The 27,500-nt window shown below is 49.7% G+C and overlaps 1 protein-coding gene across 1 annotated transcript in view; it reads left to right on the forward strand.

Moving 5' to 3' along the window:
• Nucleotides 1-10,244: 10,244 nt before the first annotated feature.
• SCP2 (sterol carrier protein 2) overlaps nucleotides 10,245-27,500 on the forward strand; it is a gene marked incomplete at its 3' end in the record, with an annotated part of 33,893 nt that continues 16,637 nt past the window's right edge. Inside the window, exons 1-3 of the mRNA XM_078885626.1 lie at nucleotides 10,245-10,325; nucleotides 17,594-17,744; nucleotides 19,832-19,979. Of these exons, the coding sequence (XP_078741752.1) occupies nucleotides 17,688-17,744; nucleotides 19,832-19,979 (205 nt within the window). The remainder of the gene's footprint in view (nucleotides 10,326-17,593; nucleotides 17,745-19,831; nucleotides 19,980-27,500) is intronic.

Here is a 27,500-nt window from a genome sequence, read left to right on the forward strand (position 1 = left end):
ACCCACCCACCCACCCACTCACCCACCCACTCACCCACCCACTCACTCACTCACCCACTCACCCACCGACCCACCCACTCACTCACCCACTCACCCACTCACTCACTCACTCACCCACCCACTCACTCACTCACTCACCCACCCACTCACTCACTCACCCACTCACCCACTCACCCACTCACCCACCCACTCACCCACTCACTCACCCACCCACTCACACACCCACTCACCCACCCACTCACCCACCCACTCACTCACTCACCCACCCACTCACCCACTCACCCACTCACCCACTCACCCACTCACTCACCCACCCACTCACTCACCCACTCACCCACTCACCCACTCACCCACTCACCCACCCACTCACTCACTCACCCACCCACCCACTCACCCACTCACCCACTCACCCACTCACTCACCCACCCACTCACTCACCCACTCACCCACTCACCCACTCACCCACTCACCCACTCACCGAATCGTTTTTGTCTTCACAGGAACTAAGCCTGAGCATTTCGCAAAGATCGCCTGGAAGAATCACAAACATTCTACAAACAATCCGTAAGAGACACGGGGAGAGAGACACGGGGAGAGAGACACGGGGAGAGAGACACGGGGAGAGAGACATGGGGAGAGAGAGACACGGGGAGAGAGACACGGGGAGAGAGACACGGGGAGAGAGACACGGGGAGAGAGACACGGGGAGAGAGAGACACGGGGAGAGAGAGACACGGGGAGAGAGACACGGGGAGAGAGAGACACGGGGAGAGAGACACGGGGAGAGAGACACGGGGAGAAAGAGACACGGGGGGAGAGACACGGGGAGAGAGACACGGGGAGAGAGACACGGGGAGAGAGAGACACGGGGAGAAAGACACGGGGAGAGAGACACGGGGAGAGAGACACGGGGAGAGAGACACGGGGAGATAGAGACACGGGGAGAGAGAGACACGGGGAGAGAGACACGGGGAGAGAGAGACACGGGGAGAGAGACACGGGGAGAGAGAGACACGGGGAGAGAGACACGGGGAGAGAGAGACACGGGGAGAAAGACACGGGGAGAGAGACACGGGGAGAGAGACACGGGGAGAGAGACACGGGGAGAGAGACACGGGGAGAGAGAGACACGGGGAGAGAGACACGGGGAGAGAGACACGGGGAGAGAGACACGGGGAGAGAGACACGGGGAGAGAGACACGGGGAGAGAGACACGGGGAGAGAGAGACACGGGGAGAGAGACACGGGGAGAGAGAGACACGGGGAGAGAGACACGGGGAGAGAGAGACACGGGGAGAGAGACACGGGGAGAGAGACACGGGGAGAGAGACACGGGGAGAGAGACACGGGGAGAGAGACACGGGGAGAGAGACACGGGGAGAGAGAGACACGGGGAGAGAGACACGGGGAGAGAGACACGGGGAGAGAGACACGGGGAGAGAGACACGGGGAGAGAGACACGGGGAGAGAGACACGGGGAGGGAGACACGGGGAGGGAGACACGGGGAGAGAGACACGGGGAGAGAGACACGGGGAGAGAGACACGGGGAGAGAGACACGGGGAGAGAGACACGGGGAGGGAGACACGGGGAGAGAGACACGGGGAGAGAGACACGGGGAGAGAGACACGGGGAGAGAGAGACACGGGGAGAGAGACACGGGGAGAGAGACACGGGGAGAGAGACACGGGGAGAGAGACACGGGGAGAGAGACACGGGGAGAGAGACACGGGGAGAGAGACACGGGGAGAGAGACACGGGGAGAGAGACACGGGGAGAGAGACACGGGGAGAGAGAGACACGGGGAGAGAGACACGGGGAGAGAGACACGGGGAGAGAGACACGGGGAGAGAGACACGGGGAGAGAGACACGGGGAGAGAGAGACACGGGGAGAGAGACACGGGGAGAGAGACACGGGGAGAGAGACACGGGGAGAGAGACACGGGGAGAGAGACACGGGGAGAGAGACACGGGGAGAGAGAGACACGGGGAGAGAGACACGGGGAGAGAGAGACACGGGGAGAGAGACACGGGGAGAGAGAGACACGGGGAGAGAGACACGGGGAGAGAGACACGGGGAGAGAGACACGGGGAGAGAGACACGGGGAGAGAGACACGGGGAGAGAGAGACACGGGGAGAGAGACACGGGGAGAGAGACACGGGGAGAGAGACACGGGGAGAGAGACACGGGGAGAGAGACACGGGGAGAGAGACACGGGGAGGGAGACACGGGGAGGGAGACACGGGGAGAGAGACACGGGGAGAGAGACACGGGGAGAGAGACACGGGGAGAGAGACACGGGGAGAGAGACACGGGGAGGGAGACACGGGGAGAGAGACACGGGGAGAGAGACACGGGGAGAGAGACACGGGGAGAGAGAGACACGGGGAGAGAGACACGGGGAGAGAGACACGGGGAGAGAGACACGGGGAGAGAGACACGGGGAGAGAGACACGGGGAGAGAGACACGGGGAGAGAGACACGGGGAGAGAGACACGGGGAGAGAGACACGGGGAGAGAGACACGGGGAGAGAGAGACACGGGGAGAGAGACACGGGGAGAGAGACACGGGGAGAGAGACACGGGGAGAGAGAGACACGGGGAGAGAGACACGGGGAGAGAGACACGGGGAGAGAGACACGGGGAGAGAGAGACACGGGGAGAGAGACACGGGGAGAGAGACACGGGGAGAGAGACACGGGGAGAGAGACACGGGGAGAGAGAGACACGGGGAGAGAGAGACACGGGGAGAGAGACACGGGGAGAGAGAGACACGGGGCGAGAGACACGGGGAGAGAGACACGGGGAGAGAGAGACACGGGGAGAGAGACACGGGGAGAGAGACGCGGGGAGAGAGACGCGGGGAGAGAGACGCGGGGAGAGAGACGCGGGGAGAGAGACGCGGGGAGAGAGACACGGGGAGAGAGACGCGGGGAGAGAGACACGGGGAGGGAGACGCGGGGAGAGAGACGCGGGGAGAGAGACACGGGGAGAGAGACACGGGGAGAGAGACACGGGGAGAGAGACACGGGGAGAGAGACACGGGGAGAGAGAGACACGGGGAGAGAGACACGGGGAGAGAGACACGGGGAGAGAGACACGGGGAGAGAGAGACACGGGGAGAGAGACACGGGTAAAGAGACACGGGGAGAGAGACACGGGGAGAGAGAGACACGGGGAGAGAGAGACACGGGGAGAGAGAGACACGGGGAGAGAGACACAGGGGGAGAGAGACACGGGGAGAGAGACACGGGGAGAGAGACACGGGGAGAGAGACACGGGGAGAGAGACACGGGGAGAGAGACACGGGGAGAGAGACACGGGGAGAGAGACACGGGGAGAGAGACATGGGGAGAGAGAGACACGGGGAGAGAGACACGGGGAGAGAGAGACACGGGGAGAGAGACACGGGGAGAGAGAGACACGGGGAGAGAGACACGGGGAGAGAGACACGGGGAGAGAGACACGGGGAGAGAGACACGGGGAGAGAGACACGGGGAGAGAGACACGGGGAGAGAGAGACACGGGGAGAGAGACACGGGGAGAGAGACACGGGGAGAGAGACACGGGGAGAGAGACACGGGGAGAGAGACACGGGGAGAGAGACACGGGGAGGGAGACACGGGGAGGGAGACACGGGGAGAGAGACACGGGGAGAGAGACACGGGGAGAGAGACACGGGGAGAGAGACACGGGGAGAGAGACACGGGGAGGGAGACACGGGGAGAGAGACACGGGGAGAGAGACACGGGGAGAGAGACACGGGGAGAGAGAGACACGGGGAGAGAGACACGGGGAGAGAGACACGGGGAGAGAGACACGGGGAGAGAGACACGGGGAGAGAGACACGGGGAGAGAGACACGGGGAGAGAGACACGGGGAGAGAGACACGGGGAGAGAGACACGGGGAGAGAGACACGGGGAGAGAGAGACACGGGGAGAGAGACACGGGGAGAGAGACACGGGGAGAGAGACACGGGGAGAGAGACACGGGGAGAGAGACACGGGGAGAGAGAGACACGGGGAGAGAGACACGGGGAGAGAGACACGGGGAGAGAGACACGGGGAGAGAGACACGGGGAGAGAGACACGGGGAGAGAGACACGGGGAGAGAGAGACACGGGGAGAGAGACACGGGGAGAGAGAGACACGGGGAGAGAGACACGGGGAGAGAGAGACACGGGGAGAGAGACACGGGGAGAGAGACACGGGGAGAGAGACACGGGGAGAGAGACACGGGGAGAGAGACACGGGGAGAGAGAGACACGGGGAGAGAGACACGGGGAGAGAGACACGGGGAGAGAGACACGGGGAGAGAGACACGGGGAGAGAGACACGGGGAGAGAGACACGGGGAGGGAGACACGGGGAGGGAGACACGGGGAGAGAGACACGGGGAGAGAGACACGGGGAGAGAGACACGGGGAGAGAGACACGGGGAGAGAGACACGGGGAGGGAGACACGGGGAGAGAGACACGGGGAGAGAGACACGGGGAGAGAGACACGGGGAGAGAGAGACACGGGGAGAGAGACACGGGGAGAGAGACACGGGGAGAGAGACACGGGGAGAGAGACACGGGGAGAGAGACACGGGGAGAGAGACACGGGGAGAGAGACACGGGGAGAGAGACACGGGGAGAGAGACACGGGGAGAGAGACACGGGGAGAGAGAGACACGGGGAGAGAGACACGGGGAGAGAGACACGGGGAGAGAGACACGGGGAGAGAGAGACACGGGGAGAGAGACACGGGGAGAGAGACACGGGGAGAGAGAGACACGGGGAGAGAGACACGGGGAGAGAGACACGGGGAGAGAGACACGGGGAGAGAGACACGGGGAGAGAGAGACACGGGGAGAGAGAGACACGGGGAGAGAGACACGGGGAGAGAGAGACACGGGGAGAGAGACACGGGGAGAGAGACACGGGGAGAGAGAGACACGGGGAGAGAGACACGGGGAGAGAGACACGGGGAGAGAGACGCGGGGAGAGAGACGCGGGGAGAGAGACGCGGGGAGAGAGACGCGGGGAGAGAGACACGGGGAGAGAGACGCGGGGAGAGAGACGCGGGGAGGGAGACGCGGGGAGAGAGACGCGGGGAGAGAGACACGGGGAGAGAGACACGGGGAGAGAGACACGGGGAGAGAGACACGGGGAGAGAGACACGGGGAGAGAGAGACACGGGGAGAGAGACACGGGGAGAGAGACACGGGGAGAGAGACACGGGGAGAGAGAGACACGGGGAGAGAGACACGGGTAAAGAGACACGGGGAGAGAGACACGGGGAGAGAGAGACACGGGGAGAGAGAGACACGGGGAGAGAGAGACACGGGGAGAGAGACACAGGGGGAGAGAGACACGGGGAGAGAGACACGGGGAGAGAGACACGGGGAGAGAGACACGGGGAGAGAGAGACACGGGGAGAGAGACACGGGGAGAGAGACACGGGGAGAGAGACACGGGGAGAGACACGGGGAGAGAGAGACACGGGGAGAGATACACGGGGAGAGAGACACGGGGAGAGAGAGACACGGGGAGAGAGACACGGGGAGAGAGACACGGGGAGAGAGACACGGGGAGAGAGAGACACAGAGAGAGACACGGGGAGAGAGACACGGGGAGAGAGACACGGGGAGAGAGACACGGGGAGAGACACATGTACTAGTGTGCTAGTTGGTGTGCTAGTTAGTGTACTTGTGTACTAGTTAGTGTACTAGTTAGTGTACTAGTTAGTGTACTAGTTAGTGTACTAGTTAGTGTGCTAGTTAGTGTACTAGTGTGCTAGTTAGTGTACTAGTTAGTGTACTAGTTAGTGTGCTAGTTAGTGTACTAGTGTGCTAGTTAGTGTACTAGTTAGTGTACTAGTTAGTGTACTAGTTAGTGTACTAGTGTGCTAGTTAGTGTACTAGTTAGTGTACTAGTTAGTGTGCTAGTTAGTGTACTAGTTAGTGTACTAGTTAGTGTACTAGTTAGTGTGCTAGTGTACTAGTTAGTGTGTAGTGTACTAGTTAGTGTACTAGTTAGTGTACTAGTTAGTGTACTAGTTACTAGTTAGTGTGCTAGTTAGTGTACTAGTTAGTGTGCTAGTTAGTGTGCTAGTTAGTGTGCTAGTGTACTAGTGAGTGTACTAGTTAGTGTACTAGTTAGTGTACTAGTTAGTGTGCTAGTTAGTGTACTAGTTAGTGTGCTAGTGTACTAGTTAGTGTACTAGTTAGTGTGCTAGTTAGTGTGCTAGTTAGTGTGCTAGTTAGTGTGCTAGTGTACTAGTTAGTGTACTAGTTAGTGTACTAGTTAGTGTGCTAGTTAGTGTGCTAGTTAGTGTGCTAGTTAGTGTACTAGTTAGTGTACTAGTTAGTGTACTAGTTAGTGTACTAGTTAGTGTGCTAGTGTACTAGTTAGTGTACTAGTTAGTGTGCTAGTTAGTGTGCTAGTTAGTGTGCTAGTTAGTGTGCTAGTTAGTGTGCTAGTTAGTGTGCTAGTTAGTGTACTAGTTAGTGTGCTAGTGTACTAGTTAGTGTACTAGTTAGTGTACTAGTTAGTGTGCTAGTTAGTGTGCTAGTTAGTGTGCTAGTTAGTGTACTAGTTAGTGTGCTAGTGTACTAGTTAGTGTACTAGTTAGTGTACTAGTTAGTGTGCTAGTTAGTGTGCTAGTTAGTGTGCTAGTTAGTGTACTAGTTAGTGTGCTAGTTCGTGTACTAGTTAGTGTACTAGTTAGTGTACTAGTTAGTGTGCTAGTGTACTAGTTAGTGTACTAGTTAGTGTACTAGTTAGTGTACTAGTTAGTGTACTAGTTAGTGTGCTAGTTAGTGTGCTAGTTAGTGTGCTAGTTAGTGTACTAGTTAGTGTGCTAGTTAGTGTACTAGTTAGTGTACTAGTTAGTGTACTAGTTAGTGTGCTAGTTAGTGTGCTAGTTAGTGTGCTAGTTAGTGTGCTAGTTAGTGTGCTAGTTAGTGTGCTAGTTAGTGTGCTAGTGTACTAGTCAGTGTACTAGTTAGTGTACTAGTTAGTGTACTAGTTAGTGTACTAGTTAGTATACTAGTTAGTGTGCTAGTTAGTGTGCTAGTTAGTGTACTAGTTAGTGTACTAGTTAGTGTGCTAGTTAGTGTGCTAGTTAGTGTGCTAGTTAGTGTGTTAGTTAGTGTACTAGTTAGTGTGCTAGTTAGTGTACTAGTTAGTGTGCTAGTTAGTGTGCTAGTTAGTGTGCTAGTTAGTGTGCTAGTTAGTGTGCTAGTTAGTGTACTAGTTAGTGTGCTAGTTAGTGTGCTAGTTAGTGTGCTAGTTAGTGTGCTAGTTAGTGTGTTAGTTAGTGTACTAGTTAGTGTGCTAGTTAGTGTACTAGTTAGTGTGCTAGTTAGTGTACTAGTTAGTGTACTAGTTAGTATACTAGTTAGTGTGCTAGTTAGTGTGCTAGTTAGTGTACTAGTTAGTGTGCTAGTTAGTGTACTAGTTAGTGTGCTAGTTAGTGTGCTAGTTAGTGTGCTAGTTAGTGTGCTAGTTAGTGTGCTAGTGTACTAGTCAGTGTACTAGTTAGTGTACTAGTTAGTGTACTAGTTAGTGTACTAGTTAGTATACTAGTTAGTGTGCTAGTTAGTGTGCTAGTTAGTGTACTAGTTAGTGTACTAGTTAGTGTGCTAGTTAGTGTGCTAGTTAGTGTGCTAGTTAGTGTGTTAGTTAGTGTACTAGTTAGTGCGCTAGTTAAGCTAGTTAGTGTACTAGTTAGTGTGCTAGTTAGTGTACTAGTTAGTGTACTAGTTAGTGTACTAGTTAGTGTGCTAGTTAGTGTACTAGTTAGTGTACTAGTTAGTGTACTAGTTAGTGTGCTAGTTAGTGTACTAGTTAGTGTACTAGTTAGTGTGCTAGTTAAGCTAGTTAGTGTACTAGTTAGTGTGCTAGTTAGTGTACTAGTTAGTGTGCTAGTTAGTGTACTAGTTAGTGTGCTAGTTAAGCTAGTTAGTGTACTAGTTAGTGTACTAGTTAGTGTACTAGTTAGTGTGCTAGTTAGTGTATTAGTTAGTGTACTAGTTAGTGTGCTAGTTAAGCTAGTTAGTGTACTAGTTAGTGTGCTAGTTAGTGTACTAGTTAGTGTACTAGTTAGTGTACTAGTTAGTGTGCTAGTTAGTGTACTAGTTAGTGTACTAGTTAGTGTACTAGTTAGTGTACTAGTTAGTGCGCTAGTTAGTGTACTAGTTAGTGTGCTAGTTAAGCTAGTTAGTGTACTAGTTAGTGTACTAGTTAGTGCGCTAGTTAGTGTGCTAGTTAGTGTGCTAGTTAGTGTACTAGTTAGTGTACTAGTTAGTGTACTAGTTAGTGTGCTAGTTAGTGTACTAGTTAGTGTGCTAGTTAGTGTGCTAGTTAGTGTACTAGTTAGTGTGCTAGTTAGTGTACTAGTTAGTGTGCTAGTTAGTGTACTAGTTAGTGTGCTAGTTAGTGTGCTAGTTAGTGTACTAGTTAGTGTACTAGTTAGTGTGCTAGTTAGTGTGCTAGTTAGTGTGCTAGTTAGTGTACTAGTTAGTGTACTAGTTAGTGTGCTAGTTAGTGTACTAGTTAGTGTGCTAGTTAGTGTACTAGTTAGTGTACTAGTTAGTGTACTAGTTAGTGTGCTAGTTAGTGTACTAGTTAGTGTACTAGTTAGTGTGCTAGTTAGTGTACTAGTTAGTGTGCTAGTTAGTGTACTAGTTAGTGTACTAGTTAGTGTACTAGTTAGTGTGCTAGTTAGTGTACTAGTTAGTGTACTAGTTAGTGTGCTAGTTAGTGTACTAGTTAGTGTACTAGTTAGTGTACTAGTTAGTGTACTAGTTAGTGTACTAGTTAGTGTGCTAGTTAGTGTACTAGTTAGTGTGCTAGTTAGTGTACTAGTTAGTGTACTAGTTAGTGTACTAGTTAGTATACTAGTTAGTGTACTAGTTAGTGTGCTAGTTAGTGTACTAGTTAGTATACTAGTTAGTATACTAGTTAGTGTACTAGTTAGTGTGCTAGTTAGTGTGCTAGTTAGTGTGCTAGTTAGTGTACTAGTTAGTGTGCTAGTTAGTGTGCTAGTTAGTGTACTAGTTAGTGTGCTAGTTAGTTTACTAGTTAGTGTGCTAGTTAGTGTACTAGTTAGTGTACTAGTTAGTGTGCTAGTTAGTGTACTAGTTAACTAGTTAGTGTGCTAGTTAGTGTACTAGTTAGTGTGCTAGTTAGTGTGCTAGTTAGTGTACTAGTTAGTGTACTAGTTAGTGTACTAGTTAGTGTGCTAGTTAGTGTACTAGTTAGTGTACTAGTTAGTGTGCTAGTTAGTGTGCTAGTTAGTGTACTAGTTAGTGTACTAGTTAGTGTACTAGTTAGTTAAGCTAGTTAGTGTGCTAGTTAGTGTGCTAGTTAGTGTGCTAGTTAGTGTGCTAGTTAGTGTACTAGTTAGTTAAGCTAGTTAGTGTGCTAGTTAGTGTACTAGTTAGTGTGCTAGTTAGTGTGCTAGTTAGTGTGCTAGTTAGTGTGCTAGTTAGTGTGCTAGTTAGTGTACTAGTTAGTGTGCTAGTTAGTGTACTAGTTAGTGTGCTAGTTAGTGTACTAGTTAGTGTGCTAGTTAGTGTACTAGTTAGTGTACTAGTTAGTGTACTAGTTAGTGTGCTAGTTAGTGTGCTAGTTAGTGTGCTAGTTAGTGTACTAGTTAGTGTGCTAGTTAGTGTGCTAGTTAGTGTGCTAGTTAAGCTAGTTAGTGTACTAGTTAGTGTGCTAGTTAGTGTACTAGTTAGTGTAATAGTTAGTGTGCTAGTTAGTGTACTAGTTAGTGTGCTAGTTAGTGTACTAGTTAACTAGTTAGTGTGCTAGTTAGTGTACTAGTTAGTGTGCTAGTTAGTGTGCTAGTTAGTGTGCTAGTTAGTATACTAGTTAGTGTGCTAGTTAGTGTGCTAGTTAGTGTGCTAGTTAGTGTGCTAGTTAAGCTAGGTAGTGTTCTAGTTAGTGTACTAGTTAGTGTGCTAGTTAGTGTACTAGTTAGTGTGCTAGTTAGTGTGCTAGTTAGTGTGCTAGTTAGTGTGCTAGTTAGTGTACTAGTTAGTGTGCTAGTTAGTGTGCTAGTTAGTGTGCTAGTTAGTGTGCTAGTTAGTGTACTAGTTAGTGTGCTAGTTAGTGTGCTAGTTAGTGTACTAGTTAGTGTACTAGTTAGTGTGCTAGTTAGTGTACTAGTTAGTGTGCTAGTTAGTGTGCTAGTTAGTTAAGCTAGTTAACTAGTTAACTAGTTGACGTGGTTGTGTTGAAGTCTGTCTCAGTGTCAGGACGAGTTCTCCGTGGACGACATTCTCAACTCGCGCCCAGTCAGCGACTTCCTCACCCTCCTGCAGTGCTGGTAACTAGTACACTAACTAGTACACTAACTAGTACACTAACTAGTACACTAACTAGTACACTAACTAGCACACTAACTAGCACACTAACTAGTTAACTAGTACACTAACTAGCACACTAACTAGTACACTAACTAGCACACTAACTAGTACACTAACTAGCACACTAACTAGTTAACTAGTACACTAACTAGCACACTAACTAGTACACTAACTAGTACACTAACTAGTACACTAACTAGCACACTAACTAGTACACTAACTAGCACACTAACTAGTTAACTAGTACACTAACTAGCACACTAACTAGTACACTAACTAGTACACTAACTAGTACACTAACTAGCACACTAACTAGTACACTAACTAGCACACTAACTAGTTAACTAGTACACTAACTAGCACACTAACTAGTTAACTAGTACACTAACTAGCACACTAACTAGTACACTAACTAGTACACTAACTAGTACACTAACTAGCACACTAACTAGTACACTAACTAGCACACTAACTAGTTAACTAGTACACTAACTAGTACACTAACTAGCACACTAACTAGTACACTAACTAGTACACTAACTAGTACACTAACTAGTACACTAACTAGCACACTAACTAGTACACTAACTAGCACACTAACTAGTACACTAACTAGTACACTAACTAGTACACTAACTAGCACACTAACTAGTACACTAACTAGTACACTAACTAGTACACTAACTAGTACACTAACTAGTACACTAACTAGTACACTAACTAGCACACTAACTAGCACACTAACTAGCACACTAACTAGCACACTAACTAGTACACTAACTAGTACACTAACTAGTACACTAACTAGTTAACTAACTAGTAACACTAACTAGCACACTAACTAGCTAATTAGTACACTAACTAGCACACTAACTAGCACACTAACTAGTACACTAACTAGCACACTAACTAGCACACTAACTAGTACACTAACTAGCACACTAACTAGCACACTAACTAGTACACTAACTAGCACACTAACTAGCACACTAACTAGTACACTAACTAGCACACTAACTAGCACACTAACTAGCACACTAACTAGTACACTAACTAGTACACTAACTAGCACACTAACTAGCACACTAACTAGCACACTAACTAGTTAACTAGTACACTAACTAGTACACTAACTAGCACACTAACTAGCACACTAACTAGCACACTAACTAGCACACTAACTAGTACACTAACTAGTACACTAACTAGTACACTAACTAGCACACTAACTAGCACACTAACTAGTACACTAACTAGTACACTAACTAGTACACTAACTAGCACACTAACTAGTTAACTAACTAGTAACACTAACTAGTACACTAACTAGCTAATTAGTACACTAACTAGTACACTAACTAGTACACTAACTAGTACACTAACTAGTACACTAACTAGCACACTAACTAGCACACTAACTAGCACACTAACTAGCACACTAACTAGCACACTAACTAGTACACTAACTAGTACACTAACTAGTACACTAACTAGCACACTAACTAGTACACTAACTAGTACACTAACTAGTACACTAACTAGTACACTAACTAGCACACTAACTAGCACACTAACTAGCACACTAACTAGTACACTAACTAGTACACTAACTAGTACACTAACTAGTACACTAACTAGCACACTAACTAGCACACTAACTAGCACACTAACTAGTACACTAACTAGTACACTAACTAGTACACTAACTAGCACACTAACTAGCACACTAACTAGTACACTAACTAGCACACTAACTAGTACACTAACTAGTACACTAACTAGTACACTAACTAGCACACTAACTAGCACACTAACTAGCACACTAACTAGTACACTAACTAGTACACTAACTAGTACACTAACTAGCACACTAACTAGCTAACTAGCACACTAACTAGCACACTAACTAGCACACTAACTAGTTAACTAGCACACTAACTAGTACACTAACTAGCACACTAACTAGCTAACTAGCACACTAACTAGTACACTAACTAGTACACTAACTAGTACACTAACTAGTTAACTAGCACACTAACTAGCTAACTAGCACACTAACTAGCACACTAACTAGTACACTAACTAGTACACTAACTAGTACACTAACTAGCACACTAACTAGCTAACTAGCACACTAACTAGTACACTAACTAGCACACTAACTAGTACACTAACTAGTACACTAACTAGCACACTAACTAGCACACTAACTAGTACACTAACTAGTACACTAACTAGTTAACTAGTACACTAACTAGTACACTAACTAGTTAACTAGTACACTAACTAGTACACTAACTAGCACACTAACTAGCACACTAACTAGCACACTAACTAGCACACTAACTAGTACACTAACTAGTACACTAACTAGCACACTAACTAGTACACTAACTAGTACACTAACTAGTACACTAACTAGTTAACTAGCACACTAACTAGCTAACTAGCACACTAACTAGCACACTAACTAGTACACTAACTAGTACACTAACTAGCACACTAACTAGCACACTAACTAGTACACTAACTAGCACACTAACTAGTACACTAACTAGTACACTAACTAGTTAACTAGTACACTAACTAGCACACTAACTAGTACACTAACTAGCACACTAACTAGCACACTAACTAGCACACTAACTAGCACACTAACTAGCACACTAACTAGCACACTAACTAGTTAACTAGCACACTAACTAGCACACTAACTAGTACACTAACTAGTACACTAGTACACTAGTACACTAACTAGCACACTAACTAGTACACTAACTAGCACACTAACTAGTACACTAACTAGCACACTAACTAGCACACTAACTAGCACACTAACTAGCACACTAACTAGCACACTAACTAGTACACTAGTACACTAGTACACTAACTAGCACACTAACTAGTACACTAACTAGCACACTAACTAGCACACTAACTAGTACACTAACTAGCACACTAACTAGCACACTAACTAGCACACTAACTAGTACACTAACTAGTACACTAGTACACTAGTACACTAACTAGCACACTAACTAGTACACTAACTAGCACACTAACTAGTACACTAACTAGTACACTAACTAGTACACTAACTAGCACACTAACTAGTACACTAACTAGTACACTAACTAGTACACTAACTAGTACACTAACTAGTACACTAACTAGCACACTAACTAGTACACTAACTAGTACACTAACTAGCACACTAACTAGTACACTAACTAGTACACTAACTAGTACACTAACTAGCACACTAACTAGTACACTAACTAGCACACTAACTAGTACACTAACTAGTACACTAACTAGTACACTAACTAGTACACTAACTAGTACACTAACTAGCACACTAACTAGCACACTAACTAGTACACTAACTAGTACACTAACTAGTACACTAACTAGTACACTAACTAGTACACTAACTAGCACACTAACTAGCACACTAACTAGTACACTAACTAGCACACTAACTAGTACACTAACTAGTACACTAACTAGCACACTAACTAGCACACTAACTAGTACACTAACTAGTACACTAACTAGTACACTAACTAGCACACTAACTAGCACACTAACTAGCACACTAACTAGCACACTAACTAGCACACTAACTAGTACACTAACTAGTACACTAACTAGTACACTAATTAGCACACTAACTAGCACACTAACTAGTACACTAACTAGCACACTAACTAGCACACTAACTAGCACACTAACTAGTACACTAACTAGTACACTAACTAGTTAACTAGTACACTAACTAGTACACTAACTAGTTAACTAGTACACTAACTAGTACACTAACTAGCACATTAACTAGTACACTAACTAGTACACTAACTAGTACACTAACTAGCACACTAACTAGCACACTAACTAGCACACTAACTAGTACACTAACTAGCACACTAACTAGTACACTAACTAGTTAACTAGCACACTAATTAGTACACTAACTAGCACACTAACTAGCACACTAACTAGCACACTAACTAGCACACTAACTAGCACACTAACTAGCACACTAACTAGCACACTAACTAGCACACTAACTAGTACACTAGTACACTAGTACACTAACTAGCACACTAACTAGTACACTAACTAGCACACTAACTAGCACACTAACTAGTACACTAACTAGCACACTAACTAGCACACTAACTAGCACACTAACTAGCACACTAACTAGTACACTAACTAGCACACTAACTAGCACACTAACTAGCACACTAACTAGCACACTAACTAGTACACTAACTAGCACACTAACTAGCACACTAACTAGCACACTAACTAGCACACTAACTAGTACACTAACTAGTACACTAACTAGTACACTAACTAGTACACTAACTAGCACACTAACTAGCACACTAACTAGTACACTAACTAGCACACTAACTAGTACACTAACTAGTACACTAACTAGCACACTAACTAGCACACTAACTAGTACACTAACTAGTACACTAACTAGTACACTAACTAGCACACTAACTAGCACACTAACTAGTACACTAACTAGCACACTAACTAGTTAACTAGTACACTAACTAGCACACTAACTAGTACACTAACTAGCACACTAACTAGCACACTAACTAGCACACTAACTAGCACACTAACTAGCACACTAACTAGTACACTAACTAGCACACTAACTAGCACACTAACTAGTACACTAACTAGCACACTAACTAGCACACTAACTAGCACACTAACTAGTACACTAACTAGTACACTAACTAGTACACTAATTAGCACACTAACTAGCACACTAACTAGTACACTAACTAGCACACTAACTAGCACACTAACTAGCACACTAACTAGTACACTAACTAGTACACTAACTAGTTAACTAGTACACTAACTAGTACACTAACTAGTTAACTAGTACACTAACTAGTACACTAACTAGCACACTAACTAGTACACTAACTAGTACACTAACTAGTACACTAACTAGTACACTAACTAGCACACTAACTAGCACACTAACTAGCACACTAACTAGTACACTAACTAGCACACTAACTAGTACACTAACTAGTTAACTAGCACACTAATTAGTACACTAACTAGTACACTAACTAGCACACTAACTAGCACACTAACTAGCACACTAACTAGCACACTAACTAGCACACTAACTAGCACACTAACTAGCACACTAACTAGCACACTAACTAGTACACTAACTAGTACACTAGTACACTAGTACACTAACTAGCACACTAACTAGTACACTAACTAGCACACTAACTAGCACACTAACTAGTACACTAACTAGCACACTAACTAGCACACTAACTAGCACACTAACTAGTACACTAACTAGTACACTAACTAGCACACTAACTAGCACACTAACTAGTACACTAACTAGCACACTAACTAGTACACTAACTAGTACACTAACTAGCACACTAACTAGCACACTAACTAGCACACTAACTAGTACACTAACTAGTACACTAACTAGTACACTAACTAGTACACTAACTAGCACACTAACTAGTACACTAACTAGCACACTAACTAGTACACTAACTAGTACACTAACTAGCACACTAACTAGTACACTAACTAGCACACTAACTAGCACACTAACTAGTACACTAACTAGTACACTAACTAGCACACTAACTAGCACACTAACTAGCACACTAACTAGCACACTAACTAGCACACTAACTAATACACTAGCACACTAACTAGCACACTAACTAGCACACTAACTAGCACACTAACTAGTACACTAGTACACTAACTAGCACACTAACTAGTACACTAGTACACTAACTAGTATACTAACTAGTAACACTAACTAGCACACTAACTAGCACACTAACTAGCACACTAACTAGCACACTAACTAGTACACTAACTAGTACACTAACTAGTACACTAGTACACTAACTAGCACACTAACTAGTACACTAACTAGCACACTAACTAGCACACTAGTACACTAACTAGCACACTAACTAGCACACTAACTAGTACACTAACTAGTACACTAGTACACTAACTAGCACACTAACTAGTACACTAGCACACTAACTAGCACACTAACTAGTACACTAGCACACTAACTAGCACACTAACTAGCACACTAACTAGCTAACTAGTACACTAGTACACTAACTAGTACACTAACTAGTACACTAACTAGTACACTAACTAGCACACTAACTAGCACACTAACTAGTACACTAACTAGTACACTAGTACACTAACTAGCACACTAACTAGTACACTAGCACACTAACTAGCACACTAACTAGCACACTAACTAGTACACTAGTACACTAACTAGCACACTAACTAGTACACTAGCACACTAACTAGCACACTAACTAGTACACTAACTAGTACACTAGTACACTAACTAGTACACTAACTAGCACACTAACTAGCACACTAACTAGCACACTAACTAGCACACTAACTAGCACACTAACTAGCACACTAACTAGCACACTAACTAGTACACTAACTAGCACACTAACTAGTACACTAACTAGCACACTAACTAGCACACTAACTAGCACACTAACTAGCACACTAACTAGTACACTAACTAGTACACTAACTAGCACACTAACTAGCACACTAACTAGCACACTAACTAGTACACTAACTAGCACACTAACTAGCACACTAACTAGTACACTAACTAGCACACTAACTAGTACACTAACTAGTACACTAACTAGTACACTAACTAGCACACTAACTAGCACACTAACTAGTACACTAACTAGTACACTAACTAGCACACTAACTAGCACACTAACTAGTACACTAACTAGTACACTAACTAGTACACTAACTAGTACACTAACTAGTACACTAACTAGCACACTAACTAGCACACTAACTAGTACACTAACTAGTACACTAACTACTCCCCGTGTGTCTCTCCCCGTGTCTCTCTCTCTGTCTCTCCCCGTGTCTCTCTCCCCGTGTCTCTGTGTCTCTCTGTCTCTCTGTCTCTCCGTGTCTCTCTGTGTCTCTCTCTCCCCGTGTCTCTCTGTCTGCGTGTCTCACTCCGCGTGTGTCTCTCTCCCCGTGTCTCCCTGTCTCTCTGTGTCTCTCTCTTCGTGTCTCTCCGCGTGTCTCTCTCCCCGTGTCTCTCTCTCTCTCTCACACTCCCCGTGTCTCTCTGCGTGTCTGTCTCACTCCGTGTCTCTCTGCCCAGCCCCACGTCCGACGGCTCTGCTGCTGCCGTGCTTGTGTCCGAGTCGTTTGTCCGACTCCACTCCCTGGAGACACGCGCCGTGGAGATCCTCGCCATGGTGATGCAGACAGACACGGCCACCACGTTCAACTCAAACAGCGCCATGAACCTGGTGAGACACACACAGAGACACAGAGACAGAGAGACACAGAGAGAGACACAGAGACACACAGAGAGACACAGAGACACAGAGAGAGAAACACACAGACACACAGAGAGACACAGAGACAGAGAGACACAGAGACACAGAGAGACACAGAGAGAGACAGAGAGAGACACAGAGACACAGAGAGAGACACAGAGACACAGAGAGAGACACAGAGACACACACAGAGAGACACACAGAGAGACACAGAGACACAGAGACAGAGAGAGAGACACAGAGACACAGAGAGACACAGAGACACAGAGAGACACAGAGAGACACACAGAGACACACAGAGAGACACACAGAGAGACACAGAGACACACAGAGAGACACACAGAGAGACACAGAGACACACAGAGACACACAGAGACACACAGAGACACACAGAGACACACACAGAGACACACAGAGAGACACAGAGACACACAGAGACACACACAGAGACACAGAGAGACACACAGAGAGACACAGAGACACACAGAGACACACAGAGACAGAGAGACACAGAGAGAGACACAGAGAGACACAGAGAGACACAGAGACACACAGAGACACAGAGACACAGAGACACACAGAGAGACAGAGAGACACAGAGAGACACAGAGACAGAGAGACACAGAGAGAGACACAGAGAGAGACACACAGAGACACACAGAGACACACAGAGACAGACAGAGACAGAGAGACACAGAGACACAGAGAGACACACAGAGACAGAGAGACTCACAGAGACACAGAGACACACAGAGACACACAGAGACACAGAGACACACAGAGAGACACACAGAGAGACACACAGAGACACACAGAGACACACAGAGACAGACAGAGACAGAGAGACACAGAGACACAGAGAGACACACAGAGACAGAGAGACTCACAGAGACACACAGAGACACACAGAGAGACACAGAGACACACAGAGACACAGAGAGACACACACAGAGACACAGAGAGACACAGAGACACAGAGAGACACAGAGAGAGACACAGAGAGACACAGAGAGACACAGAGACACAGACATGGTGGTTGTGGTGGTGGTAGGAGTTAGTAGTGGTGGTTGTTGTTGTTGTTGTAGTTGTTGTTGTTGTGGTTGTTGTAGTTGTTGTTGTTGTGGTTGTTGTTGTTGTAGTTGTTGTAGTTGTTGTTGTAGTTGTTGTTGTTGTGGTTGTTGTTGTTGTAGTTGTTGTTGTGGTTGTTGTTGTTGTTGTTGTAGTTGTTGTTGTTGTTGTAGTTGTGGTTGTTGTTGTTGTTGTTGTTGTAGTTGTTGTTGTTGTAGTTGTTGTTGTTGTTGTAGTTGTTGTTGTTGTTGTAGTTGTGGTTGTTGTTGTTGTTGTTGTTGTAGTTGTTGTTGTTGTAGTTGTTGTTGTGGTTGTTGTTGTAGTTGTTGTTGTGGTTGTTGTTGTTGTTGTAGTTGTGGTTGTTGTTGTTGTTGTAGTTGTTGTAGTTGTTGTTGTAGTTGTGGTTGTTGTTGTTGTTGTTGTTGTTGTGGTTGTTGTTGTTGTTGTTGTGGTTGTTGTTGTAGTTGTTGTTGTGGTTGTTGTTGTTGTTGTTGTGGTAGTTGTGGTTGTTGTGGTTGTTGTTGTTGTTGTTGTAGTTGTTGTTGTTGTTGTAGTTGTGGTTGTTGTTGTTGTAGTTGTGGTTGTTGTTGTTGTTGTGGTTGTTGTTGTAGTTGTGGTTGTTGTTGTTGTTGTGGTTGTTGTTGTTGTAGTTGTTGTTGTGGTTGTTGTTGTTGTAGTTGTTGTAGTTGTTGTTGTAGTTGTTGTTGTAGTTGTTGTTGTTGTTGTAGTTGTTGTTGTGGTTGTTGTTGTTGTTGTTGTTGTAGTTGTTGTTGTGGTTGTTGTTGTAGTAATTGTTGTGGTTATAGTTGTTGTGGTTGTAGGTGGGCTACAACATGACGCGTCGTGCGGCTGAGTGAGCGTTCTACTTGTGGTTGTAGTGATTGTTGTGGTCGTTGTTGTAGTCATTGTTGTGGCTATAGTTGTGGCTATAGTTGTGGCTATAGTTGTGGTTATTGTTGTGGCGGTGGTTGTGGTGGTTGTGGTTGTAGGTGGGCTACGACATGACGCGTCGTGCAGCTGAGCGAGCGTTTTCCGACTGCGGACTCAGCCCCAGCGACATTCAGCTCATCGAACTGCACGACTGTTTCTCCGCTAACGAGCTCATCACCTATGAAGCTCTCGGCTTGTGTCCCCCCGGTGAGATTTGGGGGAACCGGTGAGATTTGGGGGAACCGGTGAGATTTGGGGGAACCGGTGAGATTTGGTTGAACTGGTGGAACCGGTGAGATTTGGGGGAACCGGTGAGATTTGGGGGAACCGGTGAGATTTGGGGGAACCGGTCAGATTTGGTTGAACTGGTGGAACCGGTGAGATTTGGTTGAACCGGTGAGATTTGGTGGAACCGGTGAGATTTGGTTGAACTGGTGGAACCGGTGAGATTTGGGGGAACCGGTGAGATTTGGGGGAACCGGTGAGATTTGGGGGAACCGGGGAGATTTGGGGGAACCGGGGAGATTTGGGGGAACCGGTGAGATTTGGGGGAACCGGTGAGATTTGGGGGAACCGGTGAGATTTGGGGGAACCGGGGAGATTTGGGGGAACCGGGGAGATTTGGGGGAACCGGTGAGATTTGGGGGAACCGGGGAGATTTGGGGGAACCGGGGAGATTTGGGGGAACCGGTGAGATTTGGGGGAACCGGTGAGATTTGGGGGAACCGGTGAGATTTGGGGGAACCGGTGAGATTTGGGGGAACCGGGGAGATTTGGGGGAACCGGTGAGATTTGGGGGAACCGGGGAGATTTGGGGGAACCGGTGAGATTTGGGGGAACCGGTGAGATTTGGGGGAACCGGTCAGATTTGGGGGAACCGGTGAGATTTGGGGGAACCGGGGAGATTTGGGGGAACCGGGGAGATTTGGGGGAACCGGTGAGATTTGGGGGAACCGGGGAGATTTGGGGGAACCGGGGAGATTTGGGGGAACCGGTGAGATTTGGGGGAACCGGTGAGATTTGGGGGAACCGGGGAGATTTGGGGGAACCGGGGAGATTTGGGGGAACCGGTGAGATTTGGGGGAACCGGTGAGATTTGGGGGAACCGGTGAGATTTGGGGGAACCGGGGAGATTTGGGGGAACCGGGGAGATTTGGGGGAACCGGTGAGATTTGGGGGAACCGGGGAGATTTGGGGGAACCGGTGAGATTTGGGGGAACCGGTGAGATTTGGGGGAACCGGTGAGATTTGGGGGAACCGGGGAGATTTGGGGGAACCGGTGAGATTTGGGGGAACCGGTGAGATTTGGGGGAACCGGTGAGATTTGGGGGAACCGGGGAGATTTGGGGGAACCGGTGAGATTTGGGGGAACCGGTCAGATTTGGGGGAACCGGTGAGATTTGGGGGAACCGGGGAGATTTGGGGGAACCGGGGAGATTTGGGGGAACCGGTGAGATTTGGGGGAACCGGTGAGATTTGGGGGAACCGGGGAGATTTGGGGGAACCGGTGAGATTTGGGGGAACCGGGGAGATTTGGGGGAACCGGGGAGATTTGGGGGAACCGGTGAGATTTGGGGGAACCGGTGAGATTTGGGGGAACCGGTGAGATTTGGGGGAACCGGGGAGATTTGGGGGAACCGGTGAGATTTGGGGGAACCGGTGAGATTTGGGGGAACCGGGGAGATTTGGGGGAACCGGTGAGATTTGGGGGAACCGGTGAGATTTGGGGGAACCGGTGAGATTTGGGGGAACCGGGGAGATTTTGGGGAACCGGTGAGATTTGGGGGAACCGGGGAGATTTGGGGGAACCGGTGAGATTTGGGGGAACCGGTGAGATTTGGGGGAACCGGTGAGATTTGGTTGAACTGGTGGAACCGGTGAGATTTGGGGGAACCGGTGAGATTTGGGGGAACCGGTGAGATTTGGGGGAACCGGTGAGATTTGGGGGAACCGGTGAGATTTGGGGGAACCGGTGAGATTTGGGGGAACCGGTGAGATTTGGGGGAACCGGGGAGATTTGGGGGAACCGGTGAGATTTGGGGGAACCGGTGAGATTTGGGGGAACCGGTGAGATTTGGGGGAACCGGTGAGATTTGGGGGAACCGGTGAGATTTGGGGGAACCGGGGAGATTTGGGGGAACCGGGGAGATTTGGGGGAACCGGTGAGATTTGGGGGAACCGGTGAGATTTGGGGGAACCGGGGAGATTTGGGGGAACCGGGGAGATTTGGGGGAACCGGTGAGATTTGGGGGAACCGGTGAGATTTGGGGGAACCGGTGAGATTTGGGGGAACCGGGGAGATTTGGGGGAACCGGGGAGATTTGGGGGAACCGGTGAGATTTGGGGGAACCGGTGAGATTTGGGGGAACCGGGGAGATTTGGGGGAACCGGTGAGATTTGGGGGAACCGGTGAGATTTGGGGGAACCGGTGAGATTTGGGGGAACCGGGGAGATTTGGGGGAACCGGTGAGATTTGGGGGAACCGGTGAGATTTGGGGGAACCGGTGAGATTTGGGGGAACCGGGGAGATTTGGGGGAACCGGTGAGATTTGGGGGAACCGGTCAGATTTGGGGGAACCGGTGAGATTTGGGGGAACCGGGGAGATTTGGGGGAACCGGGGAGATTTGGGGGAACCGGTGAGATTTGGGGGAACCGGTGAGATTTGGGGGAACCGGGGAGATTTGGGGGAACCGGTGAGATTTGGGGGAACCGGGGAGATTTGGGGGAACCGGGGAGATTTGGGGGAACCGGTGAGATTTGGGGGAACCGGTGAGATTTGGGGGAACCGGTGAGATTTGGGGGAACCGGGGAGATTTGGGGGAACCGGTGAGATTTGGGGGAACCGGTGAGATTTGGGGGAACCGGGGAGATTTGGGGGAACCGGTGAGATTTGGGGGAACCGGTGAGATTTGGGGGAACCGGTGAGATTTGGGGGAACCGGGGAGATTTTGGGGAACCGGTGAGATTTGGGGGAACCGGGGAGATTTGGGGGAACCGGTGAGATTTGGGGGAACCGGTGAGATTTGGGGGAACCGGTGAGATTTGGGGGAACCGGTGAGATTTGGTTGAACCGGTGAGATTTGGTTGAACTGGTGGAACCGGTGAGATTTGGGGGAACCGGTGAGATTTGGGGGAACCGGTGAGATTTGGGGGAACCGGTGAGATTTGGGGGAACCGGTCAGATTTGGGGGAACCGGTGAGATTTGGGGGAACCGGTGAGATTTGGGGGAACCGGTCAGATTTGGTTGAACTGGTGGAACCGGTGAGATTTGGGGGAACCGGTGAGATTTGGGGGAACCGGTGAGATTTGGGGGAACCGGTGAGATTTGGGGGAACCGGGGAGATTTGGGGGAACCGGTGAGATTTGGGGGAACCGGTGAGATTTGGGGGAACCGGTGAGATTTGGGGGAACCGGGGAGATTTGGGGGAACCGGGGAGATTTGGGGGAACCGGTGAGATTTGGGGGAACCGGTGAGATTTGGGGGAACCGGGGAGATTTGGGGGAACCGGTGAGATTTGGGGGAACCGGTGAGATTTGGGGGAACCGGGGAGATTTGGGGGAACCGGTGAGATTTGGGGGAACCGGTGAGATTTGGGGGAACCGGTGAGATTTGGGGGAACCGGGGAGATTTTGGGGAACCGGTGAGATTTGGGGGAACCGGGGAGATTTGGGGGAACCGGTGAGATTTGGGGGAACCGGTGAGATTTGGGGGAACCGGTGAGATTTGGGGGAACCGGTGAGATTTGGGGGAACCGGGGAGATTTGGGGGAACCGGGGAGATTTGGGGGAACCGGTGAGATTTGGTTGAACTGGTGGAACCGGTGAGATTTGGTTGAACTGGTGGAACCGGTGAGATTTGGGGGAACCGGTGAGATTTGGGGGAACCGGGGAGATTTGGGGGAACCGGGGAGATTTGGGGGAACCGGTGAGATTTGGTTGAACTGGTGGAACCGGTGAGATTTGGTTGAACTGGTGGAACCGGTGAGATTTGGGGGAACCGGTGAGATTTGGGGGAACCGGTGAGATTTGGGGGAACCGGTGAGATTTGGGGGAACCGGTGAGATTTGGGGGAACCGGTGAGATTTGGGGGAACCGGTGAGATTTGGTTGAACCGGTGAGATTTGGTTGAACTGGTGGAACCGGTGAGATTTGGTTGAACCGGTGAGATTTGGTGGAACCGGTGAGATTTGGTTGAACTGGTGGAACCGGTGAGATTTGGGGGAACCGGTGAGATTTGGTTGAACTGGTGGAACCGGTGAGATTTGGTTGAACTGGTGGAACCGGTGAGATTTGGGGGAACCGGTGAGATTTGGGGGAACCGGTGAGATTTGGGGGAACCGGTGAGATCTGGTGGAACCGGTGAGATTTGAGGGAACCGGTGAGATTTGGTTGAACCGGTGACATTTGGTTGAACCGGTGACATTTGGTGGAACCGGTGAGATTTGGTGGAACCGGTGAGATTTGGTGGAACCGGTGAGGCTGCCCGCCCGGTCGATCGGTGGTCAGAAAATCGGTGGTGAATTGGTGGTGAATTGGTGGTGAATTGGTGGTGAATTGGTGGTGAATTGGCAGTAGATCGACTCCTCATACCTCTCTCTCCCCGTGTCTCCCCGTGTGTCTCCCTGTGTCTGTGTGTGTGTCTCTGTCCCCGTACGTGTGTGTCTCTGTTCCCGTGTCTCCCCGTGTGTCTCCCTGTGTGTGTGTGTGTCTCTGTCCCCGTACGTGTGTGTCTCTGTTCCCGTGTCTCCCCGTGTGTCTCCCTGTGTGTGTGTGTGTCTCTGTCCCCGTACGTGTGTGTCTCTGTTCCCGTGTCTCCCCGTGTGTCTCCCTGTGTGTGTGTGTGTCTCTGTCCCCGTATGTGTGTGTCTCTCTCCCCGTGTCTCCCCGTGTGTCTCCCTGTGTGTGTGTGTGTCTCTGTCCCCGTACGTGTGTGTCTCTGTTCCCGTGTCTCCCCGTGTGTCTCCCTGTGTGTGTGTGTGTCTCTGTCCCCGTACGTGTGTGTCTCTGTTCCCGTGTCTCCCCGTGTGTCTCCCTGTGTGTGTGTGTGTCTCTGTCCCCGTACGTGTGTGTCTCTGTTCCCGTGTCTCCCCGTGTGTCTCCCTGTGTGTGTGTGTGTCTCTGTCCCCGTACGTGTGTGTCTCTGTTCCCGTGTCTCCCCGTGTGTCTCCCTGTGTGTGTGTGTGTCTCTGTCCCCGTACGTGTGTGTCTCTGTTCCCGTGTCTCCCCGTGTGTCTCCCTGTGTGTGTGTGTGTCTCTGTCCCCGTACGTGTGTGTCTCTGTTCCCGTGTCTTCCCGTGTGTCTCCCTGTGTGTGTGTGTGTCTCTGTCCCCGTACGTGTGTGTCTCTGTTCCCGTGTCTTCCCGTGTGTCTCTCCATGTGTGTCTCTGTCTCTCCCCGTGTCTTTCCCCGTGTCTCCCCGTGTGTCTCCCTGTGTCTGTGTGTGTGTCTCTGTCCCCGTGTGTGTGTGTCTCTGTTCCCGTGTCTTTCCGTGTCTCCCTGTGTGTGTGTGTGTCTCTGTCCCCGTACGTGTGTGTCTCTGTCCCCGTGTCTCCCCGTGTGTCTCCCTGTGTGTGTGTGTGTCTCTGTCCCCGTACGTGTGTGTCTCTGTTCCCGTGTCTCCCCGTGTGTCTCCCTGTGTGTGTGTGTGTCTCTGTCCCCGTACGTGTGTGTCTCTGTTCCCGTGTCTCCCCGTGTCTCCCTGTGTCTGTGTGTGTGTCTCTGTCCCCGTGTGTGTGTGTCTCTGTTCCCGTGTCTCCCCGTGTGTCTCCATGTGTGTGTGTGTGTCTCTGTCCCCGTACGTGTGTGTCTCTCTCCCCGTGTCTCCCCGTGTGTCTCCCTGTGTGTGTGTGTCTCTGTCCCCGTATGTGTGTGTCTCTCTCCCCGTGTCTTCCCGTGTCTCCCTGTGTGTGTGTGTGTCTCTGTCCCCGTATGTGTGTGTCTCTCTCCCCGTGTCTCCCCGTGTGTCTCCCTGTGTGTGTGTGTGTCTCTGTCCCCGTATGTGTGTGTCTCTGTTCCCGTGTCTCCCCGTGTGTCTCCATGTGTGTGTGTGTGTCTCTGTCCCCGTACGTGTGTGTCTCTCTCCCCGTGTCTCCCCGTGTGTCTCCCTGTGTGTGTGTGTCTCTGTCCCCGTATGTGTGTGTCTCTCTCCCCGTGTCTCCCCGTGTGTCTCCCTGTGTGTGTGTGTGTCTCTGTCCCCGTATGTGTGTGTCTCTCTCCCCGTGTCTCCCCGTGTGTCTCCCTGTGTGTGTGTGTCTCTGTCCCCGTATGTGTGTGTCTCTCTCCCCGTGTCTCCCCGTGTGTCTCCCTGTGTGTGTGTGTGTCTCTGTCCCCGTATGTGTGTGTCTCTGTTCCCGTGTCTTTCCGTGTCTCCCTGTGTGTGTGTGTGTCTCTGTCCCCGTATGTGTGTGTCTCTGTTCCCGTGTCTCCCCGTGTGTCTCCCTGTGTCTGTGTGTGTCTCTGTCCTTGTATGTGTGTGTCTCTGTTCCCGTGTCTCCCCGTGTGTCTCTCCATGTGTGTCTCTGTCTCTCCCCGTGTCTTTCCCCGTGTCTCCCCGCTTGTCTCTCTCTCTCTCCGTTTGTCTCCCCGTGTCTCTCCCCGTGTCTCTCTCTCTCCCCGCGTGTCTCTCCCCCCGTGTCTCTGTCCGCGTGTCTCCCCATGTCTCTCCGTGTGTGTGCGTGTCTCACCCCGCCTGTCTCCCCGTGTCTCTCCCCGTGTCTCTCTCTCTCCCCGTGTCTCTCTCCCCCCGTGTCTCTCTCTCTCCGCGTGTCTCCCTGTGTCTCTCTCTCTCTCCCCGTGTCTCTCTCCCCCCGTGTCTCTCTCTCCCCGTGTCTCTCTCTCTCCGCGTGTCTCCCCGTGTCTCTCTCCCCGTGTCTCTCTCCCCGTGTCTCTCTCTCCCCCCGTGTCTCTCTCTCCCCGTGTCTCTCTCCCCCCGTGTCTCTCTCTCCCCGTGTCTCTCTCTCTCCGCGTGTCTCCCCATGTCTCTCTCCCCGTGTCTCTCTCCCCGTGTCTCTCTCCCCGTGTCTCTCTCTCCCCCCGTGTCTCTCTCTCCCCGTGTCTCTCTCTCCCCGTGTCTCTCTCTCCCCGTGTCTCTCTCTCTCCGCGTGTCTCCCCATGTCTCTCTCCCCGTGTCTCTCTCCCCGTGTCTCTCTCTCCCCGTGTCTCTCTCCGTGTCTCTCTCTCCCCGTGTCTCTCTCCCCGTGTCTCTCTCTCCCCGTGTCTCTCTCCCCGTGTCTCTCTCCCCGTGTCTCTCTCCCCGTGTCTCTCTCCGCGTGTCTCTCTCCCCGTGTCTCTCTCCCCGTGTCTCTCTCCCCGTGTCTCTCTCCCCGTGTCTCTCTCCCCGTGTCTCTCTCCCCGTGTCTCTCTCCCCGTGTCTCCCCGTGTCTCTCCCCCCGTGTCTCTCTCCCCGTGTCTCTCTCTCCCCGTGTCTCTCTCCCCGTGTCTCTCTCCCCGTGTCTCTCTCTCCCCGTGTCTCTCTCTCCCCGTGTCTCTCTCCCCGTGTCTCTCTCCCCGTGTCTCTCTCACCCCGTGTCTCTCTCTCCCCGTGTCTCTCTCTCCCCGTGTCTCTCTCTCCCCGTGTCTCTCTCCCCGTGTCTCTCTCCCCGTGTCTCTCTCACCCCGTGTCTCTCTCTCCCCGTGTCTCTCTCCCCGTGTCTCTCTCCCCGTGTCTCTCTCCCCGTGTCTCTCTCCCCGTGTCTCTCTCACCCCGTGTCTCTCTCCCCGTGTCTCC

This window comes from Lampetra fluviatilis, unplaced genomic scaffold (assembly GCF_964198595.1).
Source record: "Lampetra fluviatilis unplaced genomic scaffold, kcLamFluv1.1 SCAFFOLD_703, whole genome shotgun sequence".
NCBI classification, from domain to species: domain Eukaryota; kingdom Metazoa; phylum Chordata; class Hyperoartia; order Petromyzontiformes; family Petromyzontidae; genus Lampetra; species Lampetra fluviatilis.